This window comes from Athene noctua, chromosome 1, assembly GCF_965140245.1.
Source record: "Athene noctua chromosome 1, bAthNoc1.hap1.1, whole genome shotgun sequence".
NCBI classification, from domain to species: Eukaryota; Metazoa; Chordata; class Aves; order Strigiformes; family Strigidae; genus Athene; species Athene noctua.
The window spans coordinates 231508320-231526337 of NC_134037.1; the positions used below are offsets into that span (position 1 = coordinate 231508320).

At 45.8% G+C, this 18018-nt stretch overlaps 1 protein-coding gene and 1 long non-coding RNA gene across 5 annotated transcripts in view; one reads left to right on the top strand and one right to left on the bottom strand.

Moving 5' to 3' along the window:
• Positions 1-10053: 10053 nt before the first annotated feature.
• Positions 10054-18018, top strand: part of DGKH (diacylglycerol kinase eta) — a 164399-nt gene continuing 156434 nt past the window's right edge. For 3 of the 4 annotated variants that reach the window (XM_074931271.1, XM_074931291.1, XM_074931301.1), the window contains exons 1-2: positions 10300-10476; positions 17618-17800. In XM_074931271.1, the coding sequence (XP_074787372.1) occupies positions 10420-10476; positions 17618-17800 (240 nt within the window). In that variant the 5' untranslated portion in view covers positions 10300-10419. Of the gene's footprint in view, positions 10135-10299; positions 10477-17617; positions 17801-18018 lie in introns of those variants that run through there. The other variant, XM_074931282.1, reaches the window with a different exon arrangement.
• On the bottom strand, positions 13028-17192 carry LOC141963331 (uncharacterized). Its single transcript, XR_012634084.1, has 3 exons — positions 17046-17192; positions 13975-14099; positions 13028-13344 (listed from the first exon to the last, which is right to left on the bottom strand). It is a non-coding gene; the product is annotated as an uncharacterized LOC141963331 (long non-coding RNA).

Consider the following 18018-nt stretch of genomic DNA (forward strand, 5'->3'; position numbering starts at 1 on the left):
GCAATGGTTACAGACAGCCCGCCGTGTGCTCCCCGTCACCAAAGCCACAAAAGAAAAAGTTCCTGCTTCTGCGCTGGACCTGACGTCAGCATAGTATGAATAACCCGGCTGAAGATCCCTTCCCCATCTCTGCTGGGGAAACTTAACTCTATCCTAGCTGAACCAGGACACAGGTGCTTTGCAGGATCTTCCTTGCACCCTTCCTGAACAATAATCATCTGTCTTGGACTGTGGACCAGATGTGATACCATGGCTATGTGCACCTCAGTACCAAGCAGAGGCAATACCACTCACTTACAAGTACCGGAAATTCTTCTATTCATAGATCCAATTCTACTCATAAATCCATTTTACCATTTGATTCTGGCTGTAGATCTCACACAGCCTTTTAATCACCATGATCCCTAAGACCTTTTCAAAACCAAGGCATCCCCTAAAGAATTCCCCATAAAGATAAGTGCTTCCTACAGACTTTAAGTGCACATCTTTGCATTTGGCTGCTTAGAAATATATTTGCTTATGTTTGTCTCACCAGCCAATCAAAATAATTTATTTCAATTATTTACCTTTTTCATGATTTACCATCCCCTTCATGGTCTTCATGACATCTGCAAATATTATCACTTAAAGGCTGCTTGTCTCTGATTCCTTCTCTGCTTGTTTCCATGGGATTCAGATGCTTTCATCTTAGAAACTGGTGCCTAATAAATCTGGTTGACCAGGAACTGCTCAGTCTCTTTTAAGTTCATCAGGTTGGTACTTTTCCATTCAAACCACAAACCTTTCCTCCTGGCATAGCTTCACCCACAGGTCACAAACATGTAACCCCTTCTAAGTTTCACAAACCTCACACAGGAAAAAAAAAAAAGATTGGTTGTAAGTCATATCCCTGTTCCTATACTGTATGAATGCAGAAAAACATAAAGCAAAAAAGCATCTCCAAACTTTATCCTTAATTTACTCTTTTGCTATTTATCTGGTCTAAAATGTATTTGCTAGTCACCATTTTGCCTTGTTCCAACCTTCCTGGTGAGGGAAGAATTAGCTCCTCGGGTATTTTGCAGCCCAGCAGATCCATTTGCAGTGATACAAGCAAGCAGACCCATCTCCCACCCTGTGCATCATCCCAGTGGTACTACACTCACGGAAAACAGGGAGGCCAAACACACCTTCCCCACCAGCAGGCACACTTCTTCTTCCATCCAGCGATGAGAGATTTCCGTTATTGTATTCCATTATTGTAGGAAAAATCTGACAGGTCTTACCTTGCCTCCCTGTGAAGTAAGGTTTTAGGACTAACCAAATTCCAGAGAGTTTGGTTGGTCCTAAAATATGAAGGAGGAGGGAGAAGTATACATGCATGGATATGCTTTTATTTGGCAGCAGTAATGAAGATTGGTAATTTCTATTAATAAACTACTTACACCTGTAAGGCCTAGTATTGATACATACTTGTTCATTGCACCTCATTGTAGTACTAACAATATCAAAATTTCAACTGTGCAAATCTTCAGTAAGACAATACAATATTTTTCCTTAAAAAAAAGATAAACATTATTCACATTTGACTTCCATGGTAAATGACAAGATGAAGTCAAGTTCAGAACATGTTATCTTTACCATATTCAATAAAAGTATTTATAATATTCACTCCTGTACACTTCAGCTTTATTAATCTAAAATACACAGAAATGTCCCTTTTATTTACTTTTTCATTTATCTAAACTAGGCTTGGCCATGTCTAACCAATGTTAGTTTGGAGCTCTCCCATATGCTATGGCTGTCTCATGGATTAAGACTCTTTCTTTAAATTATAAATACAACTTAAACAAGGTTAAAGTAGCAAAAATGTATTTTCTTTTCTGGTAAGTCATGTGCCATCCTCTCTTTATTAAAAAGTAAAAATAGCTATGCAAACCGTCAGATGGGATCCCTTGAAAGTAATGTGGGAACACTATTAGAGCAGTGCCAGAATTTCAGCTCCGCTTTAAGTAAGTTAATAGACTCTATGAAAAACTTTGTAGAGCAATTTGTCCCTGAGATAATTGAATTTGAATCACAGGAATTATAGTAAGGAATAATTTAATCTTGTTATACTTGGCTCAGTTACTAAAAGCATCAGTTTTACTTAATATTGGTATTTGTGGAGTTACTGACATTTTTATTTGCTACTGTCAGAAAACTGTATCATCTTAGAAAAGTAAAAAGATACATCCTTCATTCTCTGCTCTGATTCTCATAGCCATCTCCTTTCCTTTCATGCTTTCTCTATAGATCAAATATTTTTCTTCTCAAATCTGTCAATTTGCAAGGTTCCCCACTGAGAGTATGTGATTTCAGCATGTGCTGGAAGTAAAATAAATAGGACAAACTGTGTGCTTAAAAGCAAATATATACCTCATTGGCTTGGCCACAAAAATGCTCTGCAGTTTTCAGCACTGCATCTACCAACTCTTGTGAAAACTAGGGGGTTTTTGCTATGACAATAATATTTGGCTCAGTATTCTCTACCTCATCTTCAAAGAAGATCAGGACCATGGCCACGAGTCCATCTTACTTATTCAGGATGACCACATGACTGCATTTATATTCCCCCACCACTTTGCACACATCTTGTCACTTCTTCCTTTTACCTGTGCAAGCAATAAAAAACTCCAGTGGGTTAAGTCTGTCTCTTTCCTCTATCAAGTGGGGTGTTGGGTTTTTTTTTAAATATTTCTTTTAATTTTTATTTGAACACATACCATGATAGACTGCAAGAAGAAAATCAAACAAAATAGAAATTTGTATATATTGATCTGCTGTAATTGGAAAGCTCCCAAATACTGTGCTTAGTAGAACACAAAAAGATAAAAGGAATGGCTTCACCTCAGTGCCAAGTTGTTGGGTGGGCTAAATTCTTTCCATTTTCCATACAAATAATTTTGCCACCTGTTTTCTCCTTTTTAAGCATCAGGAGGGAGAAAAAGCTCTTTTCCCCCACCTCAATTTTGCCATTATAATCCTTTAGTGGTTTAGTGATTGTATAAATAAAACATTCACTTTTATTCTGTGCATTTTAGAAGTAATATATTTAATAATTTGTATGTGATTTTAAAGTATTACATTAGTAAACTTTAAGCTTTACAATTTGTTTTTCTTTCTCTTTTAGAACAAATGTTTGTCAGAAACTTGCATCTGCAGGGTCTGAATGAATTCAAAGAAGCAGATACTTAAGTTTGTACCAGGCTTCCCAAAGTCTGTAACCACAAATGCAAAACTCCATCAGAGTAAAAATGTAAAAATGAGGTGAAGATACATCCTGTTCAATTCTTGTATTGTTAAATGAAACTTTAAAAAAAGAGAAAAAGGAGGATCTCAGGAATTACTGACCCATTATATAAAATACAATGCTCCCCAAAATAACAATAAACTATTTGTAAGTACTTAGAAGCTAACAGGGAGGGGTGTAACAAATACAGTTTTTTCTAGGACAAATAATGTCAAATATTATGGGGTCCTGAGGGAACTGGTGGATGAAGTGGCTAAGCCACTATCCATCATAACTGAGAAGTCATGGCAGTCTGGTGAAGTTCCTGCTGACTGGAAAAGGGGAATCATAACCCCCATTTTTAAAAAGGGAAGAAAGGAAGACCTGGGGAACTACAGGGGAGTCAATCGCACCACTGTGTCCAGCAAGATAATGGAACAGATCATCCTGGAAATGATGTTACGGCACATGGAAAATTAGGAGGTGATTGGTGACAGTCAACATGGCTTCAGTAAGGGCAAATTGTGCCTGAAAAATCTGGTGGCCTTCTATCATGGTGTTACAGCATTGGTGGATAAGGGAAGAGTAATTGGCAACATCTACCTAGACTTGTGCAAAGCATCTGACACTCTCTTGCATGACATCCTTCTCTCTCAATTGGAGAGACATGGATTTGATGGATGGACCACTCAGTGGATAAGGAACTGGCTGGATAGTCTCACTCAAAGAGTTGTGCTCAACAGTTCAATGTCCAAGTGGAGAGCAGTGATGAGTAGAGTTCCTCAGGGGTCGGTACTGGGCCCAGTGCTGTTTCACATCTTTGTCAGCGACATGGACAGTGGGATCGAGTGCACCCTCGGCAAGTTTGCCAACAACATCGAGCTGCATGATGTGGTCGACACACTGGAGGGAAGGGATGTGCCATCCAGAGGAATCTTGACAGGCATGAGAGGTGGGACCGTGCAAACCTCATGAAGTTCAACAAGGCCAAGTGCAAGGTCCTGCACATGGGTCAAGGCAATCCCAAGCACAAATACAGGCTGGGCAATGAGTGGATTGAGAGCAGCCCTGCAGAGAAGGACTTGGGGATATTAGTAGATGAAAAACTAACCATGAGACAGCAAAGTGTGCTCCTGCAGCCCAGAAAGCCAAACGTATCCTGAGCTGCATCAAGAGAAGTGTGGCCAGCAGGTCGAGGGAGGTGATTCTCCCTCTCTACTCTGCTCTTGTGAGACCCCACCTGGAGTGCTGTGTCCAGGTCCGGGGCCCCCAACATAAGAAGGACATGGACCTGCTCAAGCAGGCCCAGAGGAGGGCCACTCAGATGATGAAGGGGCTGGAGCACCTCCCTTATGAGGACAGGCTGAGAGAGCTGGGGTTGTTCAGCCTGGAGAAGAGAAGGCTCTGGGGAGATCTTATAGCAGCCTTCCAGTACCTAAAGGGGCCTACAAGAAAGATGGGGAGGGACTCTTTATCAGGGAGTGTAGTGATAGGATAAGGGGTAACAGTTTTAAACTGAAAGAGGGTAGATTTAGATGTAAGGAAGAAATTTTTTACTGTGAGGGTGGTGAGACACTGGCACAGGTTGCCCAAAGAAGTTGTGGCTGCCCCCTCCCTGGCAGTGTTCAAGGCCAGGTTGGACGGGGCTTTGAGTAACCTGGTCTAGTGGAAGGTGTCCCTGCCCATGGCAGGGATGTTTAAGGTCCCTTCCAACCCAAACCATTCTGATTCTAGGAAATCAGACTTGCGGATGGGGTATATGCCATGTACATTGATTTACTAAAGCTTTTGACACTGATGTGGTATTTTCCTAGGAAACCACATCTCAGGTGAAATATTTCCTGGAGCTTACAGATCTAACAACATGCTGTCAGAAGGAAGCCCTGCTTCACATATAAGTTGGAAATATGTTTCAATATCTTCATTAATGGTCAGGATGATCAACCAAGGAGCATGTTCATCACACCTGGGCAAACTCAGACTGATGTTATTTGAGGTGAGGCCTCAGCTGGAGCATGATGCCCAATGGGCACGACATGTCAAGCAAGGCACAGGCAACACCTTTGGAAATGTGAGCTAAGAAATCAGTGATGGGAATTAAATTGGGCTGCTTTAAGGTAGAAATGTGTGACAACAGCCTCCAAACAAACCAGAAGTTATCACTGAAGAGGCATAGAATGGGGTCTCCATGTTCACAGGGGATGAGGTGAAAATTGCAGCACAGCAGATTTAGGTTGTTCGCTAACTACATCCACTAGGAAAGATGTAAAGCCCTGGTCATGAGGGTCTGAACAGGCAATGCCTGTTGAGGATTATTTGGATACAGTTGGTGTTTCCTTGGGCCAAAAGATTAGAGTGAATGACTCTTTCCAAAGGTATTTTTATAAAATCATCCGTGTCAAGCTAGAATGCCTTGAAACCAGTTCAGCAATATCCTTAATCAAAGGCATTAGTACATGCCAGAGGCACTGGCAGAGGTCATTAGTGAAGGTTAGCAGCAGTTTAAGAAATTGCCACCTGCAGCCATCTGTGCTCTCACGACATTTTAATGCAGATTTTCAGGGTACCTGTTGCAACTTCAGCAGCAAGTCAGGGTGACAAACACACCCCACCCAGATGTCTCTGAATGAAGTCCATAAGGGAAAACACACTTAAAGGCCGTTAGCCGCTGGTGCTACCACTCAGAAGGAGGCACTGAGTATCCGCACCAGCAGAACAAGCAGAAGATGTTGACACTGGGTGAGGGAAAAACTGAGAAGGGAAGGGTAATAAAGTGGTTGGTGGATTTTTCCTCCACAGCTCTGCTGTTGCTCCAGTAAAATACTTTTCCCCAAGGCTTTCTTCTCACTGTGATTTCTTACTTCCTAAAGCTGTTCGTTTAGAAAGTAGAAAAATTTCTTCCAGCTGCATAAATATTTTTTCCCTTCTGAAACCCCAAATTTCAGGGAATTGTTTAAAAGCATCCTGTCTCTTACTAGTATGTGCAGAAGAGGCTATTAGAGATATGAGAGGAATATTAATAATGAAGAGAGAATGCGCATGGTGTTGAAAGTTTATGAATGAAAACTGTAGGCTAAAAACATTTCTCAGGTGCCACATGCGAGACAGTCCCAAGCAGCAGGCATTGTAAACTGGGAGAAATGCAGAATTTCTACAATAGTTTGGATGCTCTCACAAACAGTAAGAAGTGAGTTTCAAGGCAGCTATCAGGATCATGTGTATAAATGTTACTGAAAAAATATACCTTTATTTTTTGAAATGTTTTTCTTAGCTCATTCTGTTACTTCAGTTCTATCTGAAAGGTTACCAGATTGAGAAATATGTGTGTTTTGCTCTGCTTTTAATAACTTTATAATCTTAATGACGCACTGTGGGTTGTTACTACCTGTCTGTTTGGCAGGAACTGTGCAACTACATAAATGTTATGCAAAATTATTTAACAGAGAAAAAAAGGCCAACTGGCATGTTTACGATGAAGAGAATGAAGAACAACATTTCCTTGAAGAATTGATTCAAATTAGGCTTGCATACTGCGTGCCAAGAAAACAAGGAAGTTTCATGTTAGCATAAATTTATGAAAATTAGTGTATACTCTTTATGTGATATATGCTAAAGGCAATGCTGGTGGAAAACACAGAAAAATGTAAAAAAGTTCATTCTTTTAAAGTCTTTCTACCTCAAATTATGAAAAAATGGAAACTTCCTTGTTTTTTCCACCAGGGAAAGGAAATACTTAAAGAGGTGGAGACTTTCTTGTGAATGTCTAAGCATAGCATTGGAATCAAAATCTGTATGTTTCAGTGTGTCCAATATATCCAAAATATTTTGCTTAGAAAAGGCAGGCATGTGTTACTATTTTCAATGCACTTCATGTAAAAAAAAGTCAATAATGAAACATTTGCTTTGTTGTTCCAGTTTTCACTGAGTCATTAAGGGTAGGGAACAGAAGAGAGAGAGGGAGATGAGGCATCTTTGAACATAGCAGATAGAGCAGACTACCAAGAAATTCAACCCCAAATGTCTAGACTAAGGGGAAAAACTTGAGAAGAATAAAAAATTCAAACAATCCAAACATACAACGTGACTTGGAACAAAATCAAAAGATCAGAATTAAATGAAACCAACCCCCAGGCTGGGTTGGAGATGTTTTGATGCAATTTGGTACACCAGCTAGGAGAATCAATGTCTGTTCCCGAGCCAGTTGCAAAGACCTGCCTCTGGTGAGCTCTTCTCCCATCTCAATGTCCCCATCTTCTCAAGGCAACAGTCAATCACTCCTCATTTTACCAGGCAGCTCCTCTCTCCTCTACCTGTCACTTATCTGAAGCTTGTCCTTGCCCTGAGCCTGACATCAGTTCCCTTGCCCCTCTGTAAAAGTGGCAGCACGCCCCTGATACCCTGTGATTCTGACATCGGTCCTCAAATTCCATGTTGACTTTGACAGAATTACATTTTTCAGCAAACTGCTTTACCCATGATTCTCAGCCAGTTCAGCCAAGCAGCACAGAGACCTCAGTCTCAGCAGAAACTGTGCTTTTCAACCTGGTGAACAGAGCTCACACACAGGGAAAATCATACAGAACAGGGCTCCTCAGCAAGGGCCAAAATCTGTCTCCTTCATAGAAAGAAGTGAAAAATCAAATCTGGCATTCGGGATCCTGAAAGGGCAAGGCTGAGCTGAAGTTGCATTGCATGGGCTTCATTTAGACCTAGTGGGATCTGTGCAGCAGTTGATGTCTGTCCCCCTTATCTAACAAGACCTTGAAACGTACCTTCAACCTAAGTAGGTCGCTGTAATCTTCTGGGGCCTATACTAGCTTTCCACTTATGGAAATCAAACTTTGAACTCGGGGGGATGAAATGAGGTGAAGGTAATTGCATATCTAGTCACAGGTATAAGATTCAGGGCACATGAAACACAAAATGGGGCTGAAGGCACGGTGAGAATCTTAATTTCAGGGCAAAAGGTTACATACAGCACTTGAGCTGAAGAAGTATCTTCAAGTCACTTAAAGTTTCTGTATATGAGTCTTCAGTTTTTGTGGTTCAGCAAGCAAGGAAATGCGAGGTGCTAGCATGACATATATTTCACGGCAGGCCACTTTTGCCACAAAGCCCCAGCATGGCCAAGGCTAAAGAGGCCAGATGTCGAGAGGTATAAACAACCATCATGTGAGATCCTCTGGTGCATCATGAGGAAAGGAGGGCAGCTGACTAATCTTACTCTGACACTCGTTCTTAGTGTAAAGCCCTTTATAGTATGACATTCCTCAGCAATATCTCACACTCAGGGGACAAAGGGAAGGAGACCAGACATCCTTGGACAACTGTTGCTCACCATCAGCTTTACAAAGCTGCCTTCCAAAAAGCTCTAAGTCATCTTGTTTGCTTCCTTCTGAGGTTACACTGTTGCCATCAAAGCAGTTCATCAACAGACCACTGATAAACTTATTATCAACAAAAATAGTTCCTTTTTCTACTGCTGGAAGACATGCGGCAATTTCGGTTCCTCAAATGAGCTATATGGCTGTGACACTTATTTGGGCCTGGCTTAGAGGTGCCCCATCTTTACTTTATGGGATTTTTCTATAGGCTTAGTGAAATGCATAGATAAGACTTCACCTTTTTTCAGCAATAGCACTACTTTTTAAAATTGCCAATGTATTTTGCAAAAGCTGAAGCTCAGGTGGCAGTGTGCCATTTTTTGGTATGAAAAAGCTTTAAAACACAAAGAAAACAAATACATCTAAATAAAACTATTATAAGTACAAATTCATTTTTTCTTTCTTGTGAAATTCAACTCCTTTTCTGATGTTTGCACTATCAGGTAGATGACCCAGAGATTACTTTTTGTAATCGAGCATGAGAGCTGCAAATTCAAAAGGGCAGGCTGGAATGAAAAGGTATCTAGAAGAACTGGAGTGAGGAACACCGTTATTTTGGTCGGTGACTGAGCTTCATTTTCTCACTCTCTTCCCTAGTCCTGCTCTTTTACATGTCCTGCTACTCTGCAACAACGGGTGGATACAAATGAGTGAAAGTGTTGAGTTTGTAGGAGATATGACATCCACTTGAAGAGTCTTAATACATTGGCTGGTGTTCAAGGGTATGTTGGTAACTAGTAAACTGAGAAGACTGAAGTGCAGATACTGTGTATTAATAAAAGGTGTGATGGAGGGCAGAGAAACCAGCTACTTCATAAGGTAGCAGTGGTGGCCCTAGAAATGAAAGGCACCCCGTGTCAGACACGGCCTACGCAGCTGTGCTGTTTTTCCCACAGTGGCCACCCCACGTCCCAGGTCCTGATGGTCTTAAGGTACATGTGGGGGCCACCCGGTGCCTCTGTGGGGAGAAGAGGCCGCCCAAACCGTGTTACAACGTGCGGTCCTGCGCTCTCCGAGCCTTCGGACGGGAGCAGAGGGCTGCCTCGGCACCAGGCCCCCGGCCTTGGCGCCTCCTGGTCCCCGGAGAGGGCTCGGCTCGGGGCGGCGTGCTGCCCCCCGGGGCGCCCCGGGACACCCAGCCGGGCCCGTCGGGGCCGCAGACCCCGCTCGCCGTCCTCGCACCAAGCCGGCCGGGCGGGGGGAGAGGGAAGGACGCGTAACCCCAGCGAGGCATGAGCGGCTCCCGGCACACCGAGGGGGTTTCCCCCCCCGCCAGCGCCGCGGGGAGCATCCTCGCCCGCCGGCCCCGCCGCGACGCCGAAGCGGCTGTAAACCGGCTTATGCCCAAGGCGATGCGCCCGTGATCCGCTGGGTTTCCCGGGGCGGGGATCGGAGTGCGGGTGGTGCACGGCGCCCGGGGACCCCCCCACCCCCGGGGCGGCGGCGGGGGCGGGCTCCGCGCCGAGCACCGGAGGACACGGCGGCGGCGGCGGCGGCAATGTGAGCGGCGCGGCGGCTGCAGGCCGGCTCCCCCGGGAGCCCGGGCTGAGCCCGGTGGCCGTGGGAGGGAGAGGAGCCGGGCAGGGAAGGGGAGGGGGCCTGGACGGGGCCGGGGGAGAAAAAGGGAGGAGCGGGGCCGGGGGTGGGGGGGAGGAAAAGCGGCGCTGGGGAAGCGCTGCCAGCCGGGGGAGCGGCGGCGGCAGGAGGGAGGCGCAGCCCGGCGTAACCTGCTCCCGCTGCCCGTCGGCGCCCTCCCCGCGGAGGCAGGGGACCTGCTGCGGGGTGATGGAGGAGCATGGGTACCCTGCCTATAGCGCCCGCAGCCCTGCCTGGGAGGAGCTGGTAGGTACACGCGTGCCTTGCAGTTGCACAGGCATTTCCTACCCTTTTTCCTGCTTGTATTGTTCAGCCGGGGGGTCGGGCTGTCATCCTTATCGCTGTCCCCTCCCTCCTCCCCTTCCCTTCTTCCGACCCCGCTCCGCGCCAGAGCCCTGCCGTCGGCTCTCGTCCTCGGGTTGGGGGGGGGGGTGTGTGGGGGGGGTGTGCGGGAGCCTTTCTCCCCCGCCGTGTCCGGCCATTTGCTGCTGGGCTCGTCCCTCTGGGGGACGAGGAGTTCATTGCCCTTTCCGAGTTTCACTGCCCGGGTGGAAAGCCTGGGATTAGCACCGAGAGCCTTGCCTCCAACTTTGCCGGGGGGGGCGGGCGATTCGATGTTCATACAGTTAAACGCCTTCTCTTAGCAAGCAAAAGCAACGTGTCCAGCGTTGGGAGGCAGTTTCCAGAGAGAGATACCTTTTTTTTTTTTTTTTTTTTTTTTTTCCCCCCACTTCTTCTGTAGCCAGGCTGGGAATCGCTCCCGTCGCGGCAGGAAAGCAGGCCGGGGCTGGGGTACCCCGCTGCCACCCTGTTTTGTGGGGTGCGGGGAAAGTGCGTGGCTTTCGGCTGCTACAAAGGGAGGGGAGCGCCCAAACTGGCCGGGAGGAAAGCTGCGGTATAGTGGCTTTACGGTTTGCTTAAGCAGCTTGGAGACCCTCCTTGCAGCCGAAGGAAATCATGTCACCGGCATCCTCAGCAGACGATAAAAATCAGATTTCCCTTTTCAGGGCCGTCTGGTCCCGCTCTTGGGCTTTTCTCCATTGTGCAAACACACACACACATCAGGCAGGGAGGGCTAAAAATAGGCTTTGGGTAGCTGCTTGGGAGATTTCAGGCTGAGAGGTCAAGGCTAGGCTGTCTCTGGCCCTGAACTTGGTGAGGCGGCGTGAAGCACAGACCCATGTCACTGCCAAGCTCCCCTTTAGGTGGCCGTGCCATGTTTTGCTATCTCTTGGTCCAGAGCCCCTGGTTTTACTTTTAAACCCAGTTTTAAAGAGCAGTCAGGGGAGAGCCATGCTTTGCCTGGCTCAGTGTGCTCGCTCCCAGGAAAACAGCAGCCCAGCCCTGGAGATACGCGTGGTGAACTAAGTTCACCCCCTTCCCTGTTAGGATTTGTAGTCCTCCAAAATACAGTTTTAATAGCTTCATTTTTGTTGTGAAGTTGAACATCCCCCTTCACTGCCCTCTGCAGTCCTCAAGCCCCAGAGCTGCTGCTGGAGATGCAGCTGTGATAGGGAAAACAGCTGTATGTGTGTTCCGGTAACATGGAGCTGACACTGAAAGGATCAGGCAAGGGAAACCTGAGATTTTTGCCTGGAGAGATGAAGACGTCGTGGGAGGAAGGCGGCAAAGCTGATTCCCGCGAATGCGTTATCCTATTAAACAGTGACATTTAAATTGGCTGCCGTCATCTGAAACTCAGCTGAAACTCGGGAGGCAGATGGATTACAGCCCCTTCGCTTGGAAATGCAGAGTCCTGGCTGAAGCATCCAAGCCCGTTTCCTACTGTGCGAAGGGCTCAGATAAACAAGAAGCACATCTTTTTTTTTTTTTTTTTTTTTTTTTTTCCTCCATTTCCCCCTCCCCCAGTAAGGGCCAGGATTTGGGTCATGTTTATCATTTCATTGCTGCAGTTCTTAAAAGAGTACATCCATGAATGCAGTTTTAAGGTTAACCACTGCACTGATTTCCTTTACAAGACTCTTAATTTCAGCTAAACCATTCAATCCTTTACCTGGTAACCTGCTGGTAAAATACAGTCTTTGTGGCAAAAGCCGCATCGTTCATCCTTGTATCTGCTCATAAGCAGGCTCAGGCTCTTTATTATAATGGGGGCAAAGGGAGGTTTAGGTGAAGAACTGCATGATGAAGGGGAAAAAATGTGCCCAGACCTCTCCCCCACTCTCAAAACACAGAAAAAGCACAGCAGAATAGGAAAAAGAATTTATGCAGGTTTTGAATCTGTGCAAGTTAATTATCTATGCAAGTTGTCAGAAGTTATTGGGAAGTGCTGTTCCTATAGCTGTTCTGAGAAATAAGTGATGGATGTCAAATGGAGCCATAACTTCTCCTTTGCCTGTCAGGGTTGGACTTGTCTGTGTGCAATTTCAGATTTCTATAAAATCCTTTCCTGAATTCACAGCTCACTTTTGAATGGAAAACCTCTTCCTGTGAGAGTTGCATTAGACCCTCCATGATGGAGCTAAATAAAAGTAACGGAAAATGTAAGGCTCATCCTGCATTCTTCCAAGAGAGATTTGGTGGCTTTGTAATCCAAATGTATGACATAATATATGTGTTACAAAGTTCTAGTTCATATTTTATATGGGATCTGAGTCTTGACTTTCCTTGAAATGCATAGATGGGTCCTAAGACATTTGCAAAGTAACTCTATTTTGATGACCTCCATTGGTTTACATCTTTTCACTCTGAAATGTACAACAGGTTTTTGTAACCTACAGGTTACATGATTGCCTTGGCTACTCCTGAAATAGCCACAAGCAATGTAGTTACTCTCTTTAACAGTGCTATGAATACATTTTATTATATTTTGGCTTCTCCTTTGGTAAGTAAGGAACCCAAATTTACATCTCTGTAAACCCTATTACATCTCTAACTTGATCTCCTGATGGAGTTCAGACAGGCAGATCGGAAATGAATTTGCTCTGTGCGGGGAGCCCAGTTAAAAACTATAGTTATCATTAACCACCAAAATTAGGAAAGGTTCAATAATATTTTTTAAACATGAAGAATAATACATATACCAGTTTTCATCCAGATCCCCTCAGAACAACTTTTTGAGGTGGAAGAGAAGTTTATAGATGCCAAAGTGACCTAGGGAGAAAGAGGTGAATACACATGTTATGAAGGGAATTGATATTAGAGCTGGAATAATTTATATTCCTGGAATAAAATAATGCATTAATCTGCATTATAAACTGTAACTTCCAGCACAGCTAGAGTGCATGTGTGTTTGGATTTTTTTCTACATGGCATATGCATTTTAGCGACACATATTCTCTTATTGGGACTGGATGTGGTTGAGTTAAAACATTCTCACAGTGCACATATATACGCAGCACTTTGAGATTCTTTGAATATAAAGGGCAGATCATCAGCTGATATCAATTGCCGTAGCACAAATGATGTCAGCGGAGCTGTTTTGTATCAGTTGAGTGTCTTTCTTTAAATGCCAACTTTTATGCTTTTCACCAGTCTTCCCTTGCTTCAGTTAGGAAATTTAAGGCAATTACCAAGAAGCATGAAATTGAGTATTTTAAAAGAAAGACATAGCGCATGCAAATATTGTATCTGTTTTTAATGGCTGCATATAGCTCCATATTCTTCAAGAGCCTGACTCGCAGAAGTCTAGTGGCATCATTCATACCACAGTACTCATAGCTCTACTCACTGAGCTGAAACGTGCTATTCAGTATTTCTCATATTGAGTCTGACATCGATCACCTGGGAAAATTTCAGCTGTGAGATGAAGGGATGGAAGTGAAGTTGGCAAGTCCTCATTGAGATGAAGTTTCATGGCTTTACCGGGGTAAAGGCTGGAACTGGACCCTAATTATCTATTAATGCCTCTGAAAAGAAGAACAAGTGGGAACAGTGAGATCTTTAAAACTGTCTCTGTGCACAATGTATACATTTGTAGAAACAACCGTCTACGCTAATGTGAATTAATAACTCGGGTATGTTCAGCAATGCTTAACACTTGCTTGGTTTCTCCATTTTGAAAAACTCTGTAAACGTGAGGTGACTGTGGATTTTAGGGCCTGCAGTTTCACATATTCCACTAAGTACTTCGATGAAACCATATCCTCTTTGAACTGTACTTGCGGGACATTTCCTATCATTTGCAGATTGAGGTTATTACCGCTAAAATCTTCACATTAAGTGACCTGAGAGAACATTCCTAGTACTTTTTTTTTTTTCACAGCACTCTGAAGTTTATCAAGATACACTGAAAAATACTTGCTTGGAAGTGAAAGGCTGGTTCATTTTCTTCTTTTAACTCAATTTTTGTGTTGGGACAGTCAGGACAAAGGAGTAGCCCACGCAAGGACACATGATGCGTTCTGCATGAAGTGGAAAGTGCCCAGAAGCTAGGGCTGATAGTTAAGCTCTGAAAGTCAACAGAAGCTGAAGAATTGTATTTATTGCTCATTTCACCTGCAGATAGTCTTTTACCAGCTTTTACGTATCTGAGATGAAATCTAGTGAAGGAAATCTGAGCTGGCTATAGAGATACCTAGGGAGATCTCCAGCTCCTCTCCTGGCATTGTAATAGCCACTGGATGTCATGGGAGCTGTTATATTTAAACCCCAAATTATTAACTTTTCTATTTTTCTAACAGGGATGAAACAATGTATTTACATCCATTGCTAAATGGTCCAGTGTTTTATAAAATTCAAGGCAAGTTTTTAAAATATCTTGCAGTGTAACCAGTTGTGAAACCAGTTTGAAACCAAACTAGATTAGTGTCTTGCTGGAAGATACTGGTGCCGTGTGTTTATTATTGCAAAACTTCAGGGGAAGGCTGGTTTTGGAAATACACTTTAACCACCTACTGTTTTTAGCATCAAGGTCTAAATATGCAACGAACAAGTGACCAGATGATGTTTTATTAAAAAAAACGCCAAACACCTAAAGGTGCAAATTTGGGGTCATCAATAGAGTCAACTTCATGATCTCCCTGAGTTCAAACGTCCTAATCCCTAATCACTTGAGTAATATGATGTCTTTATAGCCTCTCCCCCTCGACCGTCTTGTCTTTCCTTTTCAACTGAATTTGGAAAGATATTGTCTGTGGGTGAAATATCTCCTTGTAAACAGTTTGGCACATAACTTTGCACAGGATCCTAGCCCTGTGATACAAATCCATAGCAGTCACATGCACCAATATTTTGAATGCTTTTTTAGTATGGGAACAAATCTAACAGTAACCAGTGTTGTTCAGCTAGCGCTGTTTAATTCAGTTGAATTAGATGGAGTTAGTCTTGCTAGCATTCTGTTAGCACTAAGTGTTCCTCAAATCACAGTCACAATTCCATGTAATACGTGTTAGCATTAATTAGCAAACTCTGTCTTCTTGTCCTCTTGCAATATTCAGTTGTCATTTACCTTCAAAAGACTCAAGGAATTGCAGTGTGACCTGTTCTGGTGTAATTTGCTGTTCCTGAAATTATGGTGGAGAAGAGGAAGAAAGGAGGGTGGAAGAATAAGTGTTCATAAACACTGCTCTTGACCTATCTTTCTTCCTAGCTGGTGCCCTACATTAATTCACAGAGAGCAGTACATACTTGCGCTTGCCCAAGTTTGATCCCATGTTTTTGAAAAAGGAGAAAACCCTCTCAGGTGATGAGTGAGACAAGACACAATCATCCCTTAGTTTCACAGTTAGCCTGTAAGGAAAAGGGACTATATAGGAACTTCATCTATTTTAAGATATGGTATTAATGGCAGGATTTAGGTCTTATTTGGGAATGTAGGCAATATGATCAAAATTTCTTTAAAATATAACTTAATAGAAATTTTGACTTTTTTTTTTAAATGTAACTCGATTGAAGTGATCCTACATGAAGGAGGGTAGTAGATTTGCATTTGAAGTACTTGGTGCACTAACACGGAACTAAGCCACAAGACCTGCAAGGCTTTATGGAAATATTTAATTTCCCCTACTATGAATAAAAGTCCCCATAAAGGAAACGGGATACTCTGGATTATATGAAATTGAGATTGTGGCAAGGTGTCTGCAGCGTAGGATAGGTTGTACACTATGGGTTTGGGTTTTTTTCTTAACTGCTTTGTATTTAGGGACTGCGGCATTATATTAGCATATTAAGAGATGTCAGTTCCCTTTCTAGACATATAAATAGAATTGTGGGAATATAGAAGCCACAAGAATTGATTGCTTTCTTATGTTTAATCCGGTCCATGCAGCTAGGAGCCGTGTGTTTTATTTAGTATTGCTGTGATTTAAATGCTTATTTTGAACACTGACTACATACAAGCCACAATAATTTCGAAGTCCCACAATTTGGAACATGTGGTGACATTTCGAGATCGTGTGAGCTGCCAGATCTGAGATTAAAAGGGAAAACTGACCCTTTCTTTCCCCAAAAGTAAAAGCTCCTCTTTCACAAAGACAAAAATGAGTAGAGTAATAAGAAAATTAAACTAATAGGAGAAGACAGCTGGAAAGCGACGTATGCCTTTGCCAAAATTGTCCCAGGGCTTTGGCGCTGAAGGATGCCAGGGGGTTGACTGGTGGGCGGCATAGAGAAGGCACCCATGGAGTAGGACATGCCATCCGTCCCGACCCCAAAACGCACCCTCTGCTCCCACGGGAGAGCACCGCAGCCCTCAGCCGCGACGGGGCAGCGCGTGGGAAGGCCGCCCCTGCTAGCGCCGGCTGGGCTTGCGTGAAGCGGGTACACCGCGGCTCTCCACCGCCCGTGGACCCTCACCCGGTTTTACAAACCACGGGGGTGCTGTCTACGGGGGAGGGCCAACGGAAGGCGCTCACCTGCCACGGGCCGCTCGCTGCCTCTGCCGCGTCCCCCCTCCCGAGCCACGCGGGGCTCCCCCCTCGGGCGCGGCGGGACGCCCGGGGAAGCCCGGGCAGGTGCGGGGGTCCTGCCCCCTCCCGGCTCGCCTTCGCCCGTTTCGCCTGCTCGGGCTCACCCCGGCGCTCACCTGCGGCGCGGCCCCCCCGCCACCCCCAAGCCGGCGGGGCGGCACCGGCACCGGCCGCCGCCCGGCGCCCCCTGGAGCCGGCAGCCCCCCGTGGGCCGGGCCCGTCCGCCCCGGCTCCGCCCGCCGGCTCGTGGCGGCGCCCCAGCCCCCGGGCGGCGGGGCCGGGCCGGGCCGGGCGCGCGGCCCTTCCCCGTCAGCGGGGGCGGCGGAAGATGGCGGCCGGGCGGTCCGCTCCGCTCCGCCAGCGCCCGGCTCCGTCCCCGCCGCCGCTGCCGTCCCCTCCCCCCCGTGCCGCCTCTTTCCCCACCCTCCCGCACCGCCTCCTCCTCCTCCTCCTCCCCGGGGAGGGGAGCGGCAGCGGCTGCCCTGGCTGAGCCGGGCTCGTGTGCTCTCTCTCGGCAGGAGTCCGGGAAGATGGCCGGGGCCGAGTCGGGGATGAGCGGCGCCGGGATCCCGCAGCAGCCCCAGCCCCAACCCCCGGCGGCGGCGGGGCCGGCGGACGAGTCGTCGGACAGCGAAGGGGAGCACGAGGGCCCCCAGAAACTCATCCGGAAAGTGTCCACCTCGGGCCAGATCCGCAGCAAGGTAAGGGGGGCAGGAGCCGGCGAGCCCCGCTGCCTCCGGGGCAAGTTTCTCCATCCCCCTGCTAGAGCGGGGCCGGCCCGGGGCCGGGGACGGCCGCTGCATCCCGCCCGCATCCCCTGGAGCGGTGGCGGGGGGGGGGGAGGCAGCCGTGCCTCTTCCTTCCTTCCCTCCCTCTCCCTCCTCCCCGTCCAGCTGTTGCGTCCACATCTGTCCCCGGC